Here is a 17,182-nt window from a genome sequence, read left to right on the forward strand (position 1 = left end):
GGGCATGTGTCACGTATTTCAGAGAGCCTGGTGTGCCCCGGGGACTTTGTACTCATTTCACACCCACTGCATACCCAGTGCCCCACAGACTGCCAGAGAGTGGTTCGATTCCACTCTGCAGTTACAGAAATTAAGGTAAAGGAGAACAATTTCACTTGAATGAAATCAGAGCCAGCATTGTCAGACTCATGATGCAAACTCAGGCCTGTGTGGTCCCTAAGCCTCCTCCTTCCACACACGAAAAGGAGGGGCCTCCACTCCAGACACCCTCTGAACCCCACCCAGTATGGACTCCACAATGAAGCATGGACAGGATGTGCAGAGGGAAACAATCATTTATTCATTCAACAAACAACAGGCATTTCCTGAAAGCAACTGTATGTCAAGCCTTTCCCCAAAGGAGACACCGGTGGCAGAACCTGGTCTTCACCTTGCAGTGTGTCATCATGGGAGTCTGGGTGGGGAGAGGGAATTCCCAGAACACAGAGGACGTAACCCAAAGTTACGTTCAGTGGCAGCATCAGATGTGAGGGGAAATCATGTTGGAGCTTCAACGTAAATGAAGTTCATGGCTAAATTTATCCTTTGTAAGAATTCTGAAATAGAAAAAAAAAACCAGCAAAGTGATGATGTAGGTGACAGAGATGTGACACAGGAGAATGAGATCATGTATCAATTTTACAGTCAAACTCTGGAATCAACATTTACAGTAGTTTATCGTCACAGCCGCTGCACAGCGGACAGGGACGTAACGATGGAGCCGAAAACAACCCCAGTACCGAGTCCTTCCCCGCAGGGGCGTTCCAGCACTTTCCCTTTCATCTGTCCACACCGGACCCGGGAAAGGACTCACAGGGTCCCTTGCCAGGGCCCCAGCCACAGAGGTAGCAGCAGAACCAGAGCTCTGAGGGACCCTGTGGCTCCTCGCCCCAAGGCCGGTGGAGGCTGAGGGTTCATGTGACATATGGAGGTGCGAGACTGTACCCCAAGGTTATAGAGACATGCAAACAACTGGCAGATGCATAAAATTTGAGAGCGAGAAAAAACACAAGTGGGTCAAACAGTGAATTTCGTTGGGGGAGAATCAGAAATCCCCCTACTCTTACACCTAAGTCATAGGGTGGTGCGAGGGATCAGAGGCCCCACCAGACTTACCCTACACAGGGGCAAAGCAGGCTTTCCCACACATGCCCTCGCAGCACTTGAAGTGGTCCGTACAATTGCCATCTGTCTCACAGTGGTTGGGAGGGTTCAGCATCTTGCAGCGTGCCATTATTTTTGGACACCGGCCAGGCTTCGTCCCTGGTGCGAGGAGAGCACAGGTGAAGCCCTGCATGTCCCCACGGCGCTTCTTCCTGACACAGCCTGCTCCACCTACACAGACAAAATGATCTCCCCAGCACCATGACCCCCACTTCCTCCAGAGAGGCCTGCATGACCCTGGAAGGCAGAGCCTGCTCCGCTTTAACCCCAGACCGCATCACTGCAGGGGACAGGCATCAGTGCTCACTGGGAGGCTGCTGCCCACTGCCCAGAGTTCTGAATTTAGGACCAGATGATATGACCTGAAAACGGACCTGCTGGCAGGTGCTTGTGTCCAGTGCCAAGTGGTCCCTTCCTGTCTGGCCATTGAGACCCCCTGAGCAGCAGCAACACGGGTCCCAGCACCACCCACCCTGCCCCCTGTGGCTGTGCCCTCTGCTTCAGGACTTTCACCAGCTCTTGCCACCTCTTACCTGGATACTAGTGTTTCACAGGGTCCAGGCATTTCTCTGCACTTATCAATGCAGCATCTCTTCTCTAGTGGGCACTGCCAGTCACGCTGGCATTCAGATTTGTCAAGTTTAGTGCACCTGGCTGGTGAACTCCTAGGCCATTTGCCAGCCTTCACAGCTGCAAGGACAGAGCCTAGAGCTCAGCCGGGCCTGGGGATCAGGGGCCATCGGGACACCTGAGCCAAGCCCCACCTGCTGGAGAGACCCTCCCGCAGGGGACTGTCCACAGGGGCAAGGGGAGATGCCTGCCTGACCCCCACGGAGAAGGACGGGCTGGATGAGCCACATGCACTGACACAGCAGCTGGAAACCCCCGAGTATCAGCCTAGGGTCCCTACGCCAGGGTAAGCCAGGCCGTGCCAAGGCAGAGAGACAACTTGGATGGTGGGGAGGAGAGATTTGAAAGTTATGAAACCAACGTGACAGGTGACAGCCAGACACAAAGGCTAAAGGACGAAGCAGAGAGGGGCAGGCAGAGAAGAGAAAAGGCACAGAGGATGTGAGACCCGGGCTGAGGACAGCGGAGTCAGGAGCATTTCCTCATGCTCAGACCCTCACGAGACCTGGGAGCAGGTGGGCAGGACCCACCTCAGGGAGGTTCTCAGACTACGGGGCTGCATCAGCTAGAGAAGGGGCCTCCCCACACCACCAAGAACTCCCACCTCTGCCCCACATCAAGATTGAACCAGGGCGATTCCCACTCACCATCTCTGGCAGCTTCCACGGCCCACGGTGCCAGGGTTCCCAGGACAAGAAGCGCCAGAAGGAGGAGGCCACTGGACTTCATGGTGGGGACAGGGCAGGCTCTGAGGGCAGGTGCCTGGCCTCGCTGTTTATACAGGAGTCAGCTCCACCCCAAATGCTGCCCCGCCCAGTAGTGATTCCAAAGGCCAGGAAGTTCAGCAAGAAATCAGCAGTCCTGACACCAGGAGGCAGTAACTCCTTTGTTCCAGGCAAGACAGAGAAGCCAAAACAGCAACAGCCAGGGAGGAATAGAAGAGGCTGGCCTGAAGATGACCCCGGAGCATCCATGTGATGCCTACTTGCCCGGGAGCGCCCGGCCACTGGCCTCCTAGGTGCAGAGGGGAGACACTTCCACGGGAAGATGCTACCGGAGCTGCAGCTGAACCCAGAGGTGTGGTCGCTCAACTGTGACCAGGGCCTTGTCCCTCCAGTTCTCCCCGTCCAGGACTCTCAGGGATGACGAAACTATCTGCTGATTCCTCAATGCAATGTCCTTCTCAAATTCAGGTGGCAGATCACTCAACCAACACATATTTGTGATCTCTGAAATGTTGCTTGTTCCACCCAGTCCTCTTTCAGGCCTGCGACATGGAAAGTGTGAAGTAAACAATCGTCAAAGCAGAGGTGCAGAAGGAGGGGGTTCTGCCCTTAGCAAGTCCTTTGAGCTCAGTTTTCCCAACAAATCAACTCTTCTGAGCCAGCTGAGCCACAGCCACGAAGGGAACATCAATAAAGGATCATTTCCCAATGGGGAAATGTGCAGGGAGTGAATCCCTGAATATTGAGTGATGTAGTGAGGAGACCAGAGAGAAGCCCCTTGGCCTCTGACCCTCTCCCCTGCTCATGGTTTTCCTTTCATGAAGTGAAGCGCCCCCAAGGCCAGAAACCCCAGAAGACAGACTAGATGCAGGTGTGGCCCTGGGAGTGGCGATTTAGGGGAGCAGCACCTGCAGAGAGGGGGTGAGGAGGGGCTGGGAACGGAGGAGAGTCTGGGATGTTGCCCTAGTTCTGGGGCCAGAGACCCAGAGCTCAGCTCTCTCTCTCTGATGCTTCCCTTGGCTCCAAATTCTGTTGCACGTCCAGCTGGATTCTCCTCTGCAATTATGGGACGTGAGAAAGGGGGTTCCCCTTAGAGACCAAATCAGTAGAAGGAGCATCAGAGAACCTGGATGAGGAGGAAGGGTCTGGGAGCAAATGTCTGACACTGCAGAGGATGCCAGGAAGTCAACAGCCCGAGGAGGCTGAGCAGGGATTTTTACTGAGCTCAGATTTCAGAGCAGGATCTTGTCCCTTCCCTTCCTGCTCTCCTGGTCCACATGCAGTTCAGTCTCAAGCAGGTCTCTGTGCTCACCCAAGCACCCTCCGTGTCCTCGCATGGAGCCAACTCTGAGTGCTGCGTCTGTCGCTTGTAAAACCAAGCGAGTGTAACGCCTGCTTCATGCACTTGGACACGTCCAGGTGACCACTCCTGAGTGCGCTGCTCAGGAAGACATCTGTTTACTTTGACTAGAAAGCTATGATTAAACTGTTTTCTCTGTGACCTTTCGTAAGACAATAGCTTGAGAAGGTAACAAAATCTACAGGGGATATGCTTGCATTGCACTGATTCCTTCCTCGCCTGACTCATGTACTTTGCCAAGTTGTGTTTTCTTTAGCATGTGCGTAAAATGTCTGCTTTCCAAATGTTCCTGAGTGCACATTTCATTAAACTTCTGGGGAGAAGACCCAGTTGCGGACTAGGTGATGGTCAGCAGGACTCGAAAGAAAAGAAAGGATCAAACTTCTGGACAAAGGGGATCTAACTCAAGCTCCCTTGGACACACACCTAGATGGTCAGCTCTGGGCTTTTTGCTTGTTTTCAGTGACTGACATGGAAAGAGTGCAGACTTTGCCATGAGAACGACCTCCTTTCAAATCCTGCCGCGGTACACAGGCTCCATTAGATCATTACACTGAATAAGGACGGAGCCCCTGCTAGGACCGAGCCCTGAGCAGTGCACTCATGATCGTCACCTGGACGTGTCCAAGTGCCTGAAGCAGGTGTGAGACCGCTCGGTTTTACAGGCAACAGACGCAGCACTCAGAGTTGACTCCTTGCGAGGACACAGGAGGAGGGTGCTTGGGTGAGCAGAGACCTGCTTGAGACTGAAACTGCGTGTGGGCCTGGAGAGCAGCCACGGGCTCCCTGTGTGCAAACTGGAGTGAGTTGGAGAACCGGGAGAGGACTCCATGGTTGCAGGACGGAAGCACCTGCTGTGCAAGAGGGTTGGAGCTCCAGAGAGAAGCCATACATTTCAAAATGTGTTTTTGTGAAACTGCTTCCCAAGAGGTAAAGAGACAGGGTCATCATGTGTCCAGAATTACACATCTCTGTCTCCTACTTGGGGGTGCTCCTGTCTGAGCACCAAGCCGCGTGCTCCCTGTCCCATACCTCGCTATGATCCGGGACGACAGCTTGAGTCCTTCTACTGCAGCATGAAGAGGGACCAGGCATGGAGGCAAATTTCTCTGCAGCCACTGTGGGAACAGATGCACTGGTCCTGGGCATGCCCGCCACGAGGCCACTGACCTCTTGTTTCCCTAGAGGGCATAGAGCCCTGTTCCACCCAGAACATGACTTCACTGTGCTCTCTTGGCCATGCTGATGCCAGACACCATGGACAGAGTGTTTGGGTCCTCCTCTAGGCTGATGGTCAGTGCACGTTGTTCCTCTCAGCTCATTTTATGCAAAAGAAATAATGTCTTAGAAAGGAGAAGAAATGAATGAGGCTCAAATGCCAACAGTGGGCATGTGTCACATATTTCAGAGAGCCTGGTGTGCACAGGTGACTTCGTACTATTTCACACCCACTGCATACCCAGTGCCCCACAGACTAGCAGAGAGTGGTTCGATTCTACTCTGGAGTTACAGAAATTAAGGTAAAGGAGAACAATGCACCTGAATGAAATCAGAGCCAGCATTGTCAGACTCATGATGCAAACTCAGGCCTGTGTGGTCCCTAAGCCTCCTCCTTCCACACATGAAAAGGAGGGGCCTCCACTCCAGACACCCCCTGTACCCCACCCAGTATGGACTTCACAATGAAGCATGGACAGGATGTGCAGAGGGAAACAATCATTTATTCATTCAACAAACAATAGGCATTTCCTGAAAGCAACTGTGTGTCAAGCCTTTCTCCAAAGGAGACACCAGTGGCAGAACCTGGTCTTCACCTTGGAATGAGTCATGAGGGGGTCTGGGTGGGGAGAGGGAATTCCCAGAACACACTGGGCATGACACAAAGTTACATTCAGTGGCAGCATCAGATGTGAGGGGAAATCATGTTGGAGATTCAACGTAAACCAACTTCATGGCTCAATTTTTCCTTTGTAAGAATTGGCTGAAATAGAAAAAAACAGCAAAGTGATGATGTAGGTGACAGAGATGTGACACAGGAGAATGAGTTCATGCATCAATTTCACAGTCAAACTCTGGACTCAACACTTAGAGTGGTTCATCTTCACACCCGCTGCACAGCGGACAGGGACGTAGCGATGGAGCCGAAAACAACCCCAGCACCGAGTCCTTCCCCGCAGGGCCGTTCCAGCACTTTCCCTTTCATTCTGTCCACACCAGACCCAGGAAAGGACTCACAGGATCCCTTGCCAGAGCCCCAGCCACGGAGGCAGCAGCAGAACCAGAGCTCTGAGGGGCCCTGTGGCTCCTCGCCCCAAGGCCGGTGGAGGCTGAGGGTTCATGTGACATATGGAGGGGCGAGACTGTACCCCAAGGTTAGAGACATGCGAACAACTGGCAGATGCATAAAATTTGAGAGGGAGAAAAAACACAAGTGGGTCAAACAGTGAATTTCGTTGGGGGAGAATCAGAAATCCCCCTACTCTTACACCTAAGTCATGGGGGTTGAGACTGAGGGGCGGTGTGAGGGGTCAGAGGCCCCACCAGACTTACCCTACACAGGGGCACGGCAGACTTTCCCACACCTGCCCTCACAGCACTTTAAGTTGCCGGGACACTCGCCATCTGTCTCACAGTCGTTGGGAGGGTTCCGCATATAGCAGCGTCCAAGTATTGTTTCACACTGGCCAGGCTTCGTCCCTGGTGCGAGGAGAGCACAGGTGAAGGCCCTGCACGTCCCCACGGCGCTGCTGCCGGACCCAGCCTGCTCCACCTCCACAGACAAAATGATCTCCCCAGCCCCATGACCCCCACTTCCTCCAGAGAGGACTGCATGTCCCTTGAAGGCAGAGCCTGCTCCGCTCTAACTCCAGACCGCATCACTGCAGGGGACAGGCGTCAGGGCTTACTGGGTGGCTGCTGCCCACTGCCCAGAGTTCTGAATTTAGGACCAGATGATATGGCCTGAAAAAGGACCTGCTGGCAGGTGCTTGTGTCCACTGCCAGGTGGTCACTGGCTTTTTGGGCCAGTGTGACCCCCTAAGCAGCAGAAATAGGAGTCCCAGCACCACCCAACCCTGCCCCCTGAGGCTGTGTCCTCTGCTCACACCATTCACCAGCTCTGCCACCTGCTTACCAGGTTATTAGAGTTTCACAGCGTTCAGGCATTTCATTTTGCACTTATCAATGCAGCATCTCTTCTCTAGAGGGCCCTGCCAGTCTCGCTGGCATTCAGATTTGTCAAGTTTAGTGCACCTGGCTGGTGAACTCCTAGGGCATTCTCCACCCTTCACAGCTCGAGGACAGAGCCAAGAACTCAGCCGGGCCTGGGGATCAGGGTCTTGGGCACACCTGAGCCAAGCCCCACCTAGTAGAGAGACCCTCCCCCAGGGGACTGTGCACAGGTGCCAGGGGAGATGCCTGCCTGACCCACATGAAGGACAGGCTGGAGAACCACACGCACTGACTGGGGTCACAGAAGCTGGAAACCCCCGATTATCAGCCAAGGGTGCCTATGCCAGGGATAAGCAGGCCGTGCCAAGGCAGAGAGACAACCAGGAGCGGTGGGGGAGGAGAGATTTAAAAGTTATGAAACCAGGGCCTCCCCGGTGGCGCAGCGGTTGAGCGCTGGCTTGCGAAGTTGCCCGTGGCCTCCGCAGCGCCGGTTCGATCCCCGGCTGCTCCCCAGCCACCGGAGGAGGGTCCTGCATGGCGCGCAGACCTCTCCTGCCACCCGCTGCTCCCCTCAGCAGTGTACTTCGGTCCTTCTGCCTGCTCTGCTCCCCGCTCTGGCTCTCACCCTCCTGCGCTTCTGACTGTACCCAGTGCTTGTATAAATAAATAATGAATCTTTAAAAATAAAATATAAAATAAATAAATAAAAGTTATGAAACCAAATTACAAGTTGACGGCCAGGCACAGAGACTAAAGGACGAAGCAGAGAGGGGCAGGCAGAGAAGAGAAAAGGCACAGAGGACGTGAGACCCGGGCTGAGGACAGCGGAGGCAGGAGCATCTCCTCATGCTCAGACCCTCACGAGACCTGGGAGCCCAGGTGGGCAGGACCCACCTCAGGGAGGTTCTCAGACTACGGGGCTGCATCAGCTAGAGAAGGGGCCTCCCCACACCACCAAGAACTCCCGCCTCTGCCCCACATCAAGATTGTACCAGGGCGAGTCCCACTCACCATCTCTGTCAGCTTCCACAGCCCACGGTGCCAGGGTTCCCAGGACAAGAAGCGCCAGAAGGAGGAGGCCACTGGACTTCATGGTGGGGACAGGGCAGGCTCTGAGGGCAGGTGCCTGGCCTCGCTCTTTATACAGGAGGCAGCTCCACCCCAAATGCTGCCCTGCCCTGAGGTGATTCCAAGGCCAGGAAGTTCAGCAAGAAATCAGCAGTCCTGACACCAGGAGGCAGTAACTCCTTTGTTCCAGGCAAGAGAGAAGCCAAAAGAGCACCAGCCAGGGGAGGAAAAGAAGAATCTGACCTGAAGATGACCCCGAAGCATCCATGTGATGCCTACATACCCTGGAGGGCTGGCCACTGGCCTCCTAGGTGCAGAGGGGAGGCACTTCCATGGGAAGATGCTACTGGAGCTGCAGCTGAACCCAGAGGTGTGGTCGCTCAACTGTGACCAGGGCCTTGTCCCTCCAGTTCTCCCCGTCCTGGACTCTCAGGGATGACGAAACAATCTGCTGATTCCTCAATGCAATGTCCTTCTCAAATTCAGGTGGCAGATCACTCAACCAACACATATTTGTGATCTCTGAAAAGATGCTGCGTCCCACCCCAGTCCTCTTTCATGCCTGCGACATGGAAAGTGTGAAGTAAACAATCGTCAAAGCAGAGGTGCAGAAGGAGGGGGTTCTGCCCTTAGCAAGTCTCTGGAGCTCAGTTTTCCCAACAAATCAGCTCTTCTGAGCCAGCTGAGTGACAGCCACGAGGGAACGTCAATAAAGGATCATTTCCCAATGGGGAAAAGTGCAGGGAGTGAATCCCTGAATAATGAGTGATGTAGTGAGGAGACCAGAGAGAAGCCACTGTGTCCTCTGACCCTCTCCCCTGCTCATGGTTTCCTTTCATGAAGTGAAGTGACCCCAAGGCCAGAAGCCCCAGAAGACAGACCAGATGCAGGTGTGGCACTGGGAGTGGTGAGTTAGGGGAGCAGCACTTGCAGAGAGGGGCCAAGGAGGGGCTGGGAACGGAGGAGAGTCTGGGATGTTGCCCTAGTTCTGAGGCCAGAAACCCAGAACTCAGCTCTCTCCCTCTGATGCTTCCCTTGGCTCCAACTTCTGCTGCAGGGCCAGCTGGATTCTCCTCTGCAACTCCGGGGACATGGGAAAGGGGGTTCCCCTCAGAGACCTAATCAGTAGAAAGGGTCAGAGAACCCGGATGAGGAGGAAGGGTCAGGGGTCCATGGAGCAAATGTCTGACTCTGCAGAGGATGCGGGAAGTCAACAGACAGGGGAAGCTGAGGAGCCACAGGCCTCCTGTGTGCAAAGTGGAGTGAGAGTGGGAACCGGGAGATGAGGCCATGCTGGCAGGACTGAAGCAGCTGCTGTGCAAGAGGGTTGGAGCTCCAGACACAGAGTTTTGGGTCCTCCCTGGGCTGATCATCAGCACATGGTGTTCCTCTCAGCTCATTTTATGCAGAAGAAATAATTATCAGACACGTGATGCAAACTCAGACCTGTGTGGTCCCTAAGCCTCCTCCTTCCACACATGAAAAGGGGGGCCTCCCCTCCCTACAACCCTGAACCCCAACCCGTATGGACTTCACAATGAAGCATGGACAGGATGTGCAGAGAGAAATATTTATTCATTCAACAAACACCAGGCATTTCCTGAAAGCAACTGCGTGTCAAGTCTTTTCTCCAAAGGAGACACTGGTGGCAGAACCTGGTCTTCACTTTGAAATGTGTCATGAAGGGAGTCTGGGGAGGGAGAAGGAATTCCCAGAACACACAGGGCGGAACCCAATGCCTCTTTCAATGGCAGCATCAGATGTGAGAGTAAATCATGTTGGAACTTCCACATAAACCAACATCACTGCTAAAATTTTCCTTTTGATGAAACTGCTAGAATAGAAAAAACAGCAAAGTGATGATGTAGATGACAGAGATGTGACATGAGGAGCCCGATAAAGACTCAATTTTATAACAAACTCTGGACTCAACACTTAGAGCAGTTGTCATCACACCCGCTGCACAGCGGACAGGGACATAACGATGGAGCCGAAAACAGCCCCAGCACCGGTCCTTCCCCGCAGGGGCGTTCCAGCACTTTCCCTTTCATTCTGTCCACACCGGACCCGGGAAAGGACTCACAGGGCCCCTTGCCAGGGCCCCAGCCACGGAGGCAGCAGCAGAACCAGAGCTCTGAGGGACCCTGTGGCTCCTCGCCCCAAGGCCGGTGGAGGCTGAGGGAAGCACGTGCACATATGGAGGTGCGAGACTGTACCCCAAAGTTATAGAGACATGCAAACAACTGGCAGATGCATAAAATTTGAGAGGGAGAAAAAACACAAGAGGGTCAAACAGTGAATTTCATTGAGGGAGAATCAGAAATCCCCCTACTCTTACACCTAAGTCATGGGGGTTGAGACTGAGGGGCGGTGCGAGGGATCAGAGGCCCCACGAGACTTACCCTACACAGGGGCAAAGCAGGCTTTCCCACACCTGCCCTCGCAGCACTTGAAGTGGTCCGTACAATCGCCATCTGTCTCACAGTGGTTGGGAGGGTTCAGCATCTTGCAGTGTCCAGTTATTGTCGGACACCGGCCAGGCTTCGTCCCTGGTGCGAGGAGAGCACAGGTGAAGGCCGTGCACGTCCCCACGGCGCTGCTTCCAGACCTAGCCTGCTCCACCCTCCACAGCCAAAAAGATCTCCCCAGCCCCATGACCCCCACTTCCTCCAGAGAGGCCTGCACGTCCCTTGAAGGCAGAGCCTGCTCCGCTCTAACCCCAGACCCCATCACTGCAGGGGACAGGCATCAGGGCTCACTGGGTGGCTGCTACCTACTACCCAGAGTTCTGAATTTAGGACCAGATGATATGACCTGAAATCGGACCTGCTGGCAGGTGTTTGTATCCACTGCCAGGTGGCCACTTCCTGTGTGGCCAGTGTGACCCCCTGAGCAGCAGAAACACGTGTCCCTGCACCCCCCAACCTTGCCCCCTGTGGCTGTGCCCTCTGCTTCAGGACTTTCACCAGCTCTGCCACCTGCTCACCTGGGTATGAGAGTTTCACAGGGTCCTGGCATTTCATACTGCACCTATCAACGCAACATCTCTTCTTTCCTGAGCACTTCCAGTCACTTTGGCATTCAGTTTCATCAAGTTCAGTGCAACTGGCTGGTAAACTCCTGGGGCATTCGCCACCCTTCACAGCTGCCGGGATAGAGCCAAGAGTTCAGCCGGGCCTGGGGATCAGGGATCATCGTGACACCTGAGCCAAGCCCCACCTGCTGGAGAGACCCTCCCCCAGGGGACTGTCCACAGGTGCAAGGGGAGATGCCTGCCTGACCCCACGAGAAGGACGAGCTGGATGAACCACACACCGTGACACAGTCACAAGCTGGAAGGCCCCGGGCGTCAGCCAAGGGTCCCTGCCCCAGGGATAAGACAGGCTGTGCCACGGCAGAGACACAACCGAGAGTGGTGGGGGAAGAGAGATATAAAAGATATGAAACCAACGTGACAGGTGACAGCCAGGCACAGAGGCTAAAGGACGAAGCAGAGAGGGGCAGGCAGAGAAGAGAAAAGGCACAGAGGATGTGAGACCCGGGCTGAGGACAGCGGTGTCAGGAACATTTCCTCATGTCAAATCCCTCACCGTTCTGGGAGCCAAGGTGGGCAGGACCAACCTCAGGGAGGTCTTCTCAGACTATGTGGCCTCCCCACACCACCAAGATTGGAGGTCCCACCTCTGCCAAGAACCAAGATTGTACTGGGGCATGTCCCACTCACACTCTCTGGCACTTTCCACGGCCCAAGATGCCAGAGTTCCCAGGACAAGAAGCGCCAGAAGGAGGAGGCCACTGGACTTCATGGTGGGGACAGGGCAGGCTCTGAGGGCAGGTGTCTGGCCTCACTATTTATACAGGAGGCAGCTCCACCCCAAACACTGCCCCGCCCAGAGGTAATTCCATGGGCAGGAAGTTCAGCAAGAAATCAGCAGTCCTGACACCAGGAGGCAGTAACTCCTTTGATCCAGGCAAGACAGAGAAGCCAAAAGAGCAACAGCCAGGGAGGAAAAGGAGAAGCTGGCCTGAAGATGACCCCGAAGGGTCCATGTGATACCTACATGCCCCAGAGAGCCGGCCACTGGCATCCTAGGTGCAGAGGGGAGGCACATCCATGGGAAGATGCTGCTGGAGCTGCAGCTGAACCCAGAGGTGTGGTCGCTCCTCTCTGACCACGTCCCTGTCCCTCCAGCTCTCCCCGTCCTGGACTCTCAGGGATGACGAAACAATCTGCTGATTCCTCAGTGCAACGTCCTTCTCAAATTCAGATGGCAGATCACTCAACCGACAGGTATTTATGATCTCTGGATTATTTGCTCCGTTCCATGCCAGTCCTCTTTCATGCCTGCGACATGGAAAGTGTGAAGTAAACAATCGTCAAAGTAGAGGTGCAGAAGGAGGGGGTTCTGCCCTTAGCAAGTCTCTCGAGCTCAGTTTTCCCAACAAATCAGCTCTTCTGAGCCAACTGAGCGACAAACACAAAGGGAACGTCAATAGTGCAGCTCCAATAGCATCTTTCCGAATGGGGAAAAGTGCAGGGAGTGAATCCCTGAATAATGAGTGACGTAAAGGAGACCAGGGCGAAGGCCCAGTGGCCTCTGACCCTCTCCCCAGCTTCATGGCTTTCCTTTCCCTGAGGTGAAGCGACCCAAGGCCAGAAGCCCCAGGAAACAGCCAGGTGTAGGTGTGGCCCTGGGAGTGGCATTTTAGGGGAGCAGCACTTGCAGAGAGGGGCCAAGGAGGGGCCGGAACGGAGGAGAGTCTGGATGATTCCTTGTCCTGGGACCAGAGACCCAGAGCTCAACTCTCTCCCTCTGATGCTTCTCTTGGCTCCAACTTTTGCTGCACAAATCCATTCGGATTCTTCTCTGCAACTCCGGGGACGTGAGAAAGGGGGTTCCCCTTGGAGACCAAATCAGTAGAAGGAGGGTCAGAGAACCCGGATGAGGAGGAAGGGTCTGGGGTCCATGGAGCAAATGTCTGATTGCAGAGGACGCCGGGAAGTCATCGCTAGAGGAAGCTGAGCAGGGATTTGTGCTGAGGTCAGATTTCAGTCCAGGATCTTGTCCCTTCTCTTCCTTCAAAAAGGAAGACAGGGCCTCCCTGGTGATGCAGAGTTTAGGCACTGGGCTGCAAAGCTGCCTGCAGCCTCTGCAGCGCCGGCTTGATCCCCTGCCGCCAGCAAGGGTCCCACATGGCGTGCAAACCTCTCCTGCCATGCCCGCTGCTCCCCTCAGCAGTGTACTTGGTCAGTCTGCCTGCTCTGCTCCCCGCTCTGGCTCTGGCGAATTCTCTCACCCTCTGGCGCTTCTGACTGTACCCAGTGCTTGTATAAATAAATAAATAAATCTTGAAAAAAAAAAAAAAAGCAAGACACCTGTTCACTTTGACTAGAACTACAGCTGAAGTGTTTTCTCTGTGACTTTTCAGTAAGGAAAAGCTTGAGAAGGTGACAAAATCTACAGAGGATGAACGTGGCCTCAGTGGCAGCTGGGATGTGTTTGCATTGCACTGATTCCTTCCTCGCCTGACTCGCGTACTTTGCCAAGGGTGTGTTTTCTTTAGCATGTGTGTAAAATATGTCTGCTTTCCAAATGTTCCTGAGTGCACATTTCATTAAACTTCTGGGGAGAAGACCCAGCTGTGCACTAGGTGATGGTCAGCAGGACCCGAAAGAAAAGAAAGGATCAAACTTCTGGACAAAGGGGATCTAACTCAAGCTCCCTTGTCTGGGCACACACACCTAGATGGTCAGCTCTGGGCTTTTTGCTTGTTTCAGTGACTGACATGGAAAGAGTGCAGACTTTGCCATGAGAACGACCTCCTTTCAATTCCCGCCGCGGTACACAGGCTCCATTAGATCATTACGCTGAATAAGGACCGAGCACCTGCTAGGACCGAGCACTGAGCAGCACAGTCACGATCGTCACCTGGACGTGTCCGAGTGCCTGAAGCAGGTGTGAGACCGCTCGGTTTTATAAGCGACAGACGCAGCACTCAGAGTTGGCTCCATACGAGGACACAGGAGGAGGGTGCTTGGGTGAGCAGAGACCTGCTTGAGACTGAAACTGCGTGTGAGCCTGGAGAGCAGCCACGGGTTCCTGTGTGCAAATTGGACTGAAGGGGAACTGGAAACGACTCCATGGCTGCAGGGCTGAAGCACCTGCTGTGCAAGAGGGTTGGAGCTCCAGAGAGAGGCCACACACTTCAAAATGTGTTTTTGTGAAAACTGCTTCCCAAGAGGTGAAGAGAAACAGGGTCATCATGCGTCAGGAATTACGCATCCTGTCTCCCACTTGGGGGTGCTCCTGTCTGAGCACCACGCGGCATTGTCCCTGCCCCATGCCATCACTGTGCTCCGAGGGCAACAGTTTGAGTCCTTCTACTGCAGCATGAAGAGGGACCAGGCATGGAGGCAAATTTCTCTGCAGCACTGTGGGAACAGATGCACTGGTCCTGGGGGTACCTGCCACGAGGCCACTGAACTTTCTTGCTTCCCTAGAGGGCATAGAGACCTGTTTCACCCAGAACATGACTTCACTGTGCTCTCTTGGCCATGCTGATGCCAAGACACCATGGACAGAGCTTTGGGTCCTCCCCTGGGCTGATCATCATCACATGTTGTTCCTCTCAGCTCATTTTATGCAAAAGAAATAATGTCTTAGAAAGGAGAAGAAACAAAAGAGGCTCAAATGCCAACAGTGGGCATGTGTCACATATTTCAGAGAACCTGCTGTGCCCCGGGACTGTGTACTCATTTCACACCCACTGCATACCCAGTGCCCCACAGACTGGCAGAGAGTGGTTCGATTCCACTCTGCAGTTACAGAAATTAAGGTAAAGGAGAACAATGCACCTGAATGAAATCAGAGCCAGCATTGTCAGACTCATGATGCAAACTCAGGCCTGTGTGGTCCCTAAGCCTCCTCCTTCCACACAAGAAAAGGAGGGGCCTCCACTCCAGACACCCTCTGTACCCCACCCAGTATGGACTCCACAATGAAGCATGGGCAGGATGTGCAGAGAGAAACATTTATTCATTCAACAAACAATAGGCATTTCCTGAAAGCAACTGTGTGTCAAGCCTTTCTCCAAAGGAGACACCGGTGGTAGAACCTGGACTTCACCTTGGAAAGTGTCATGATGGGGTCTGGTTGGGGAGAGCGAATTCCCAGAACACACAGGGCATAACCCAAAGTTACTTTCAGTGGCAGCATCAGATGTGAGCGGAAATCATGTTGGAGCTTCAACGTAAACCAACTTCATGGCTCAATTTTTCCTTTCTAAGAATCCTGAAATAGAAAAAAAGGAGCAAAGTGATGATGTAGATGACAGAGATGTGACACAGGAGAATGAGTTCATGTGCCCTTTTTACAGTCAAACTCTGGACTCAATACTTGGAGTAGTTCATCATCACACCCGCTGCACAGCGGACAGGACGTAGCGATGGAGCCGAAAACAGCCCCAGTACCGAGACCTTCCCCGCAGGGGCGTTCCAGCACTTTCCCTTTCATTCTGTCCACACCGGACCCGGTAGAGGACTCACAGGGTCTCTTGCCAGGGCCCCAGCCACGGAGGCAGCAGCAGAACCAGAGCTCTGAGGGACCCTGTGGCTCCTCGCCCCAAGGCCTGTGGAGGCTGAGGGAAGCATGTGACATATGGAGGTGCGAGACTGTACCCCAAAGTTACAGAGATATGCAAACAATTGGCAAATGAATAAAATTTGAGGGAGAAAAAACACAAGAGGGTCAAACAGTGAATTTCGATGGGGGAGAATCAGAAATCCGCCTTCTCTTACACCTAAGTCATGGGGGTTGAGACTGAGGGGCGGTGTGAGGGATCAGAGGCCCCACCAGACTTACCCTACACAGGGACAAGGCAGGCTTTCCCACATATGCCCTCGCAGCACTTCAATTTGCCTGGACACTGACCATCTGTCTCACAGCGGTTGGGCGGGTTCAGCATCTTGCAGCCTGCCATTATTTTTGGACACTGGCCAGGCTTCGTCCCTGTTCGATGAGAGCACAGGTGAAGCCCTGCATTTCCCTGCGGTGCTGCTTCCGGACCCAGCCTGCTCCACCCTCCACAGACAAAAAGATCTCCCCAGCCCCATGACCCCCACTTTCTCCAGAGAGGCCTGCATGTCCCTTGAAGGCAGAGCCTGCTCCGCTCTAACACCTGACCCCATCACTGCAGGGGACAGGCGTCAGTGCTGACTGGGTGGCTGCTGCCCACTGCCCAGAGTTCTGAATTTAGGACCAGATGATTTGGCCTGGAAATGGACCTGCTGGCAGGTGCTTGTGTGCACTGCCAGTGGTCACTTCCTGTCTGGCCAGTGTGACCCCCTGAGCAGCAGAAACATGAGTCCCAGCACCACCCAACCCTGCCCCCTGAGGCTGTGCCCTCTGCTTCAGGACTTTCACCGCTCTTGCCACCTCTCACCTGGATACTAGTGTTTCACAGGGTCCAGGCATTTCTCTGCACTTATCAATGCAGCATCTCTTCTCTAGTGGGCACTGCCAGTCACGCTGGCATTCAGATTTGTCAAGTTTAGTGCACCTGGCTGGCGAAATGCTAGGGCATTCTCCACCCTTCACAGCTGCAAGGACAGAGCCTAGAGCTCACCCGGGCCTGTGGAACAGGGGCCTTCAGAACATCTGAGCCAGCCCCAGCTGCTGGAGAGACCCTCCCGCAGGGGACTGTCCACAGGTGCAAGGGGAGATGCCTGCCTACCCACATGAAGAAGGACAGCAGGATGAGCCACAGGCACTGACACAGCAGATGGAAACCCCCGAGTATCAGCCAAGGGTCCCTACGACAGGGTAAGCCGGGCCGTGCCAGAGCAGAGAGACAACTTGGAGCGTTGGGGGAGGAGAGATTTGAAAGTTATGAAACCAACGTGACATGTGACGGCCAGACACAGAGGCTAAAGGACGAAGCAGAGAGGGGCAGGCAGAGAATAGAAAAGGCCCAGAGGACGTGAGACCCGGGCTGAGGACAGCGGAGTCAGGACCATTTCCTCATG

General features: G+C 54.2%; 1 protein-coding gene and 1 long non-coding RNA gene across 2 annotated transcripts; both read right to left on the reverse strand.

Moving 5' to 3' along the window:
• Window positions 1-330: 330 nt before the first annotated feature.
• LOC119254400 (uncharacterized) lies at window positions 331-2,561 on the reverse strand. The gene is made up of 3 exons (XR_005127288.2): window positions 2,481-2,561; window positions 1,156-1,302; window positions 331-596 (listed from the first exon to the last, which is right to left on the reverse strand). It is a non-coding gene; the product is annotated as an uncharacterized LOC119254400 (long non-coding RNA).
• Window positions 2,562-10,560: 7,999 nt separating this feature from the next.
• On the reverse strand, window positions 10,561-11,963 carry LOC119237683 (antileukoproteinase-like). The gene is made up of 3 exons (XM_037501633.2): window positions 11,882-11,963; window positions 11,144-11,302; window positions 10,561-10,706 (listed from the first exon to the last, which is right to left on the reverse strand). Exons 1-3 carry the CDS (start codon window positions 11,961-11,963, stop codon window positions 10,561-10,563), a joined length of 387 nt encoding a protein of 128 aa, XP_037357530.1.
• Between the last annotated feature and the right edge of the window lie 5,219 nt (window positions 11,964-17,182).

Source organism: Talpa occidentalis, unplaced genomic scaffold (assembly GCF_014898055.3).
Source record: "Talpa occidentalis isolate TD23 unplaced genomic scaffold, MPIMG_talOcc4v2.1 talOcc4.10, whole genome shotgun sequence".
NCBI classification, from domain to species: Eukaryota; Metazoa; Chordata; class Mammalia; order Eulipotyphla; family Talpidae; genus Talpa; species Talpa occidentalis.

Bases quoted from the DNA above. Each gene is read 5' to 3' on its own strand.
- LOC119237683 (XM_037501633.2), bottom strand. From the start codon at position 11,963: ATGAAGTCCAGTGGCCTCCTCCTTCTGGCGCTTCTTGTCCTGGGAACT. The intron at 11,303-11,881 runs GTGAGTGGGACA...CTATCCCGGCAG, and splicing joins CGTGGAAAGTGCCAGAGAGT to CTGTGAAGGGTGGCGAATGC. The intron at 10,707-11,143 runs GTGAGCAGGTGG...TCCTCGCACCAG, and splicing joins TGTGAAACTCTCATACCCAG to GGACGAAGCCTGGCCGGTGT.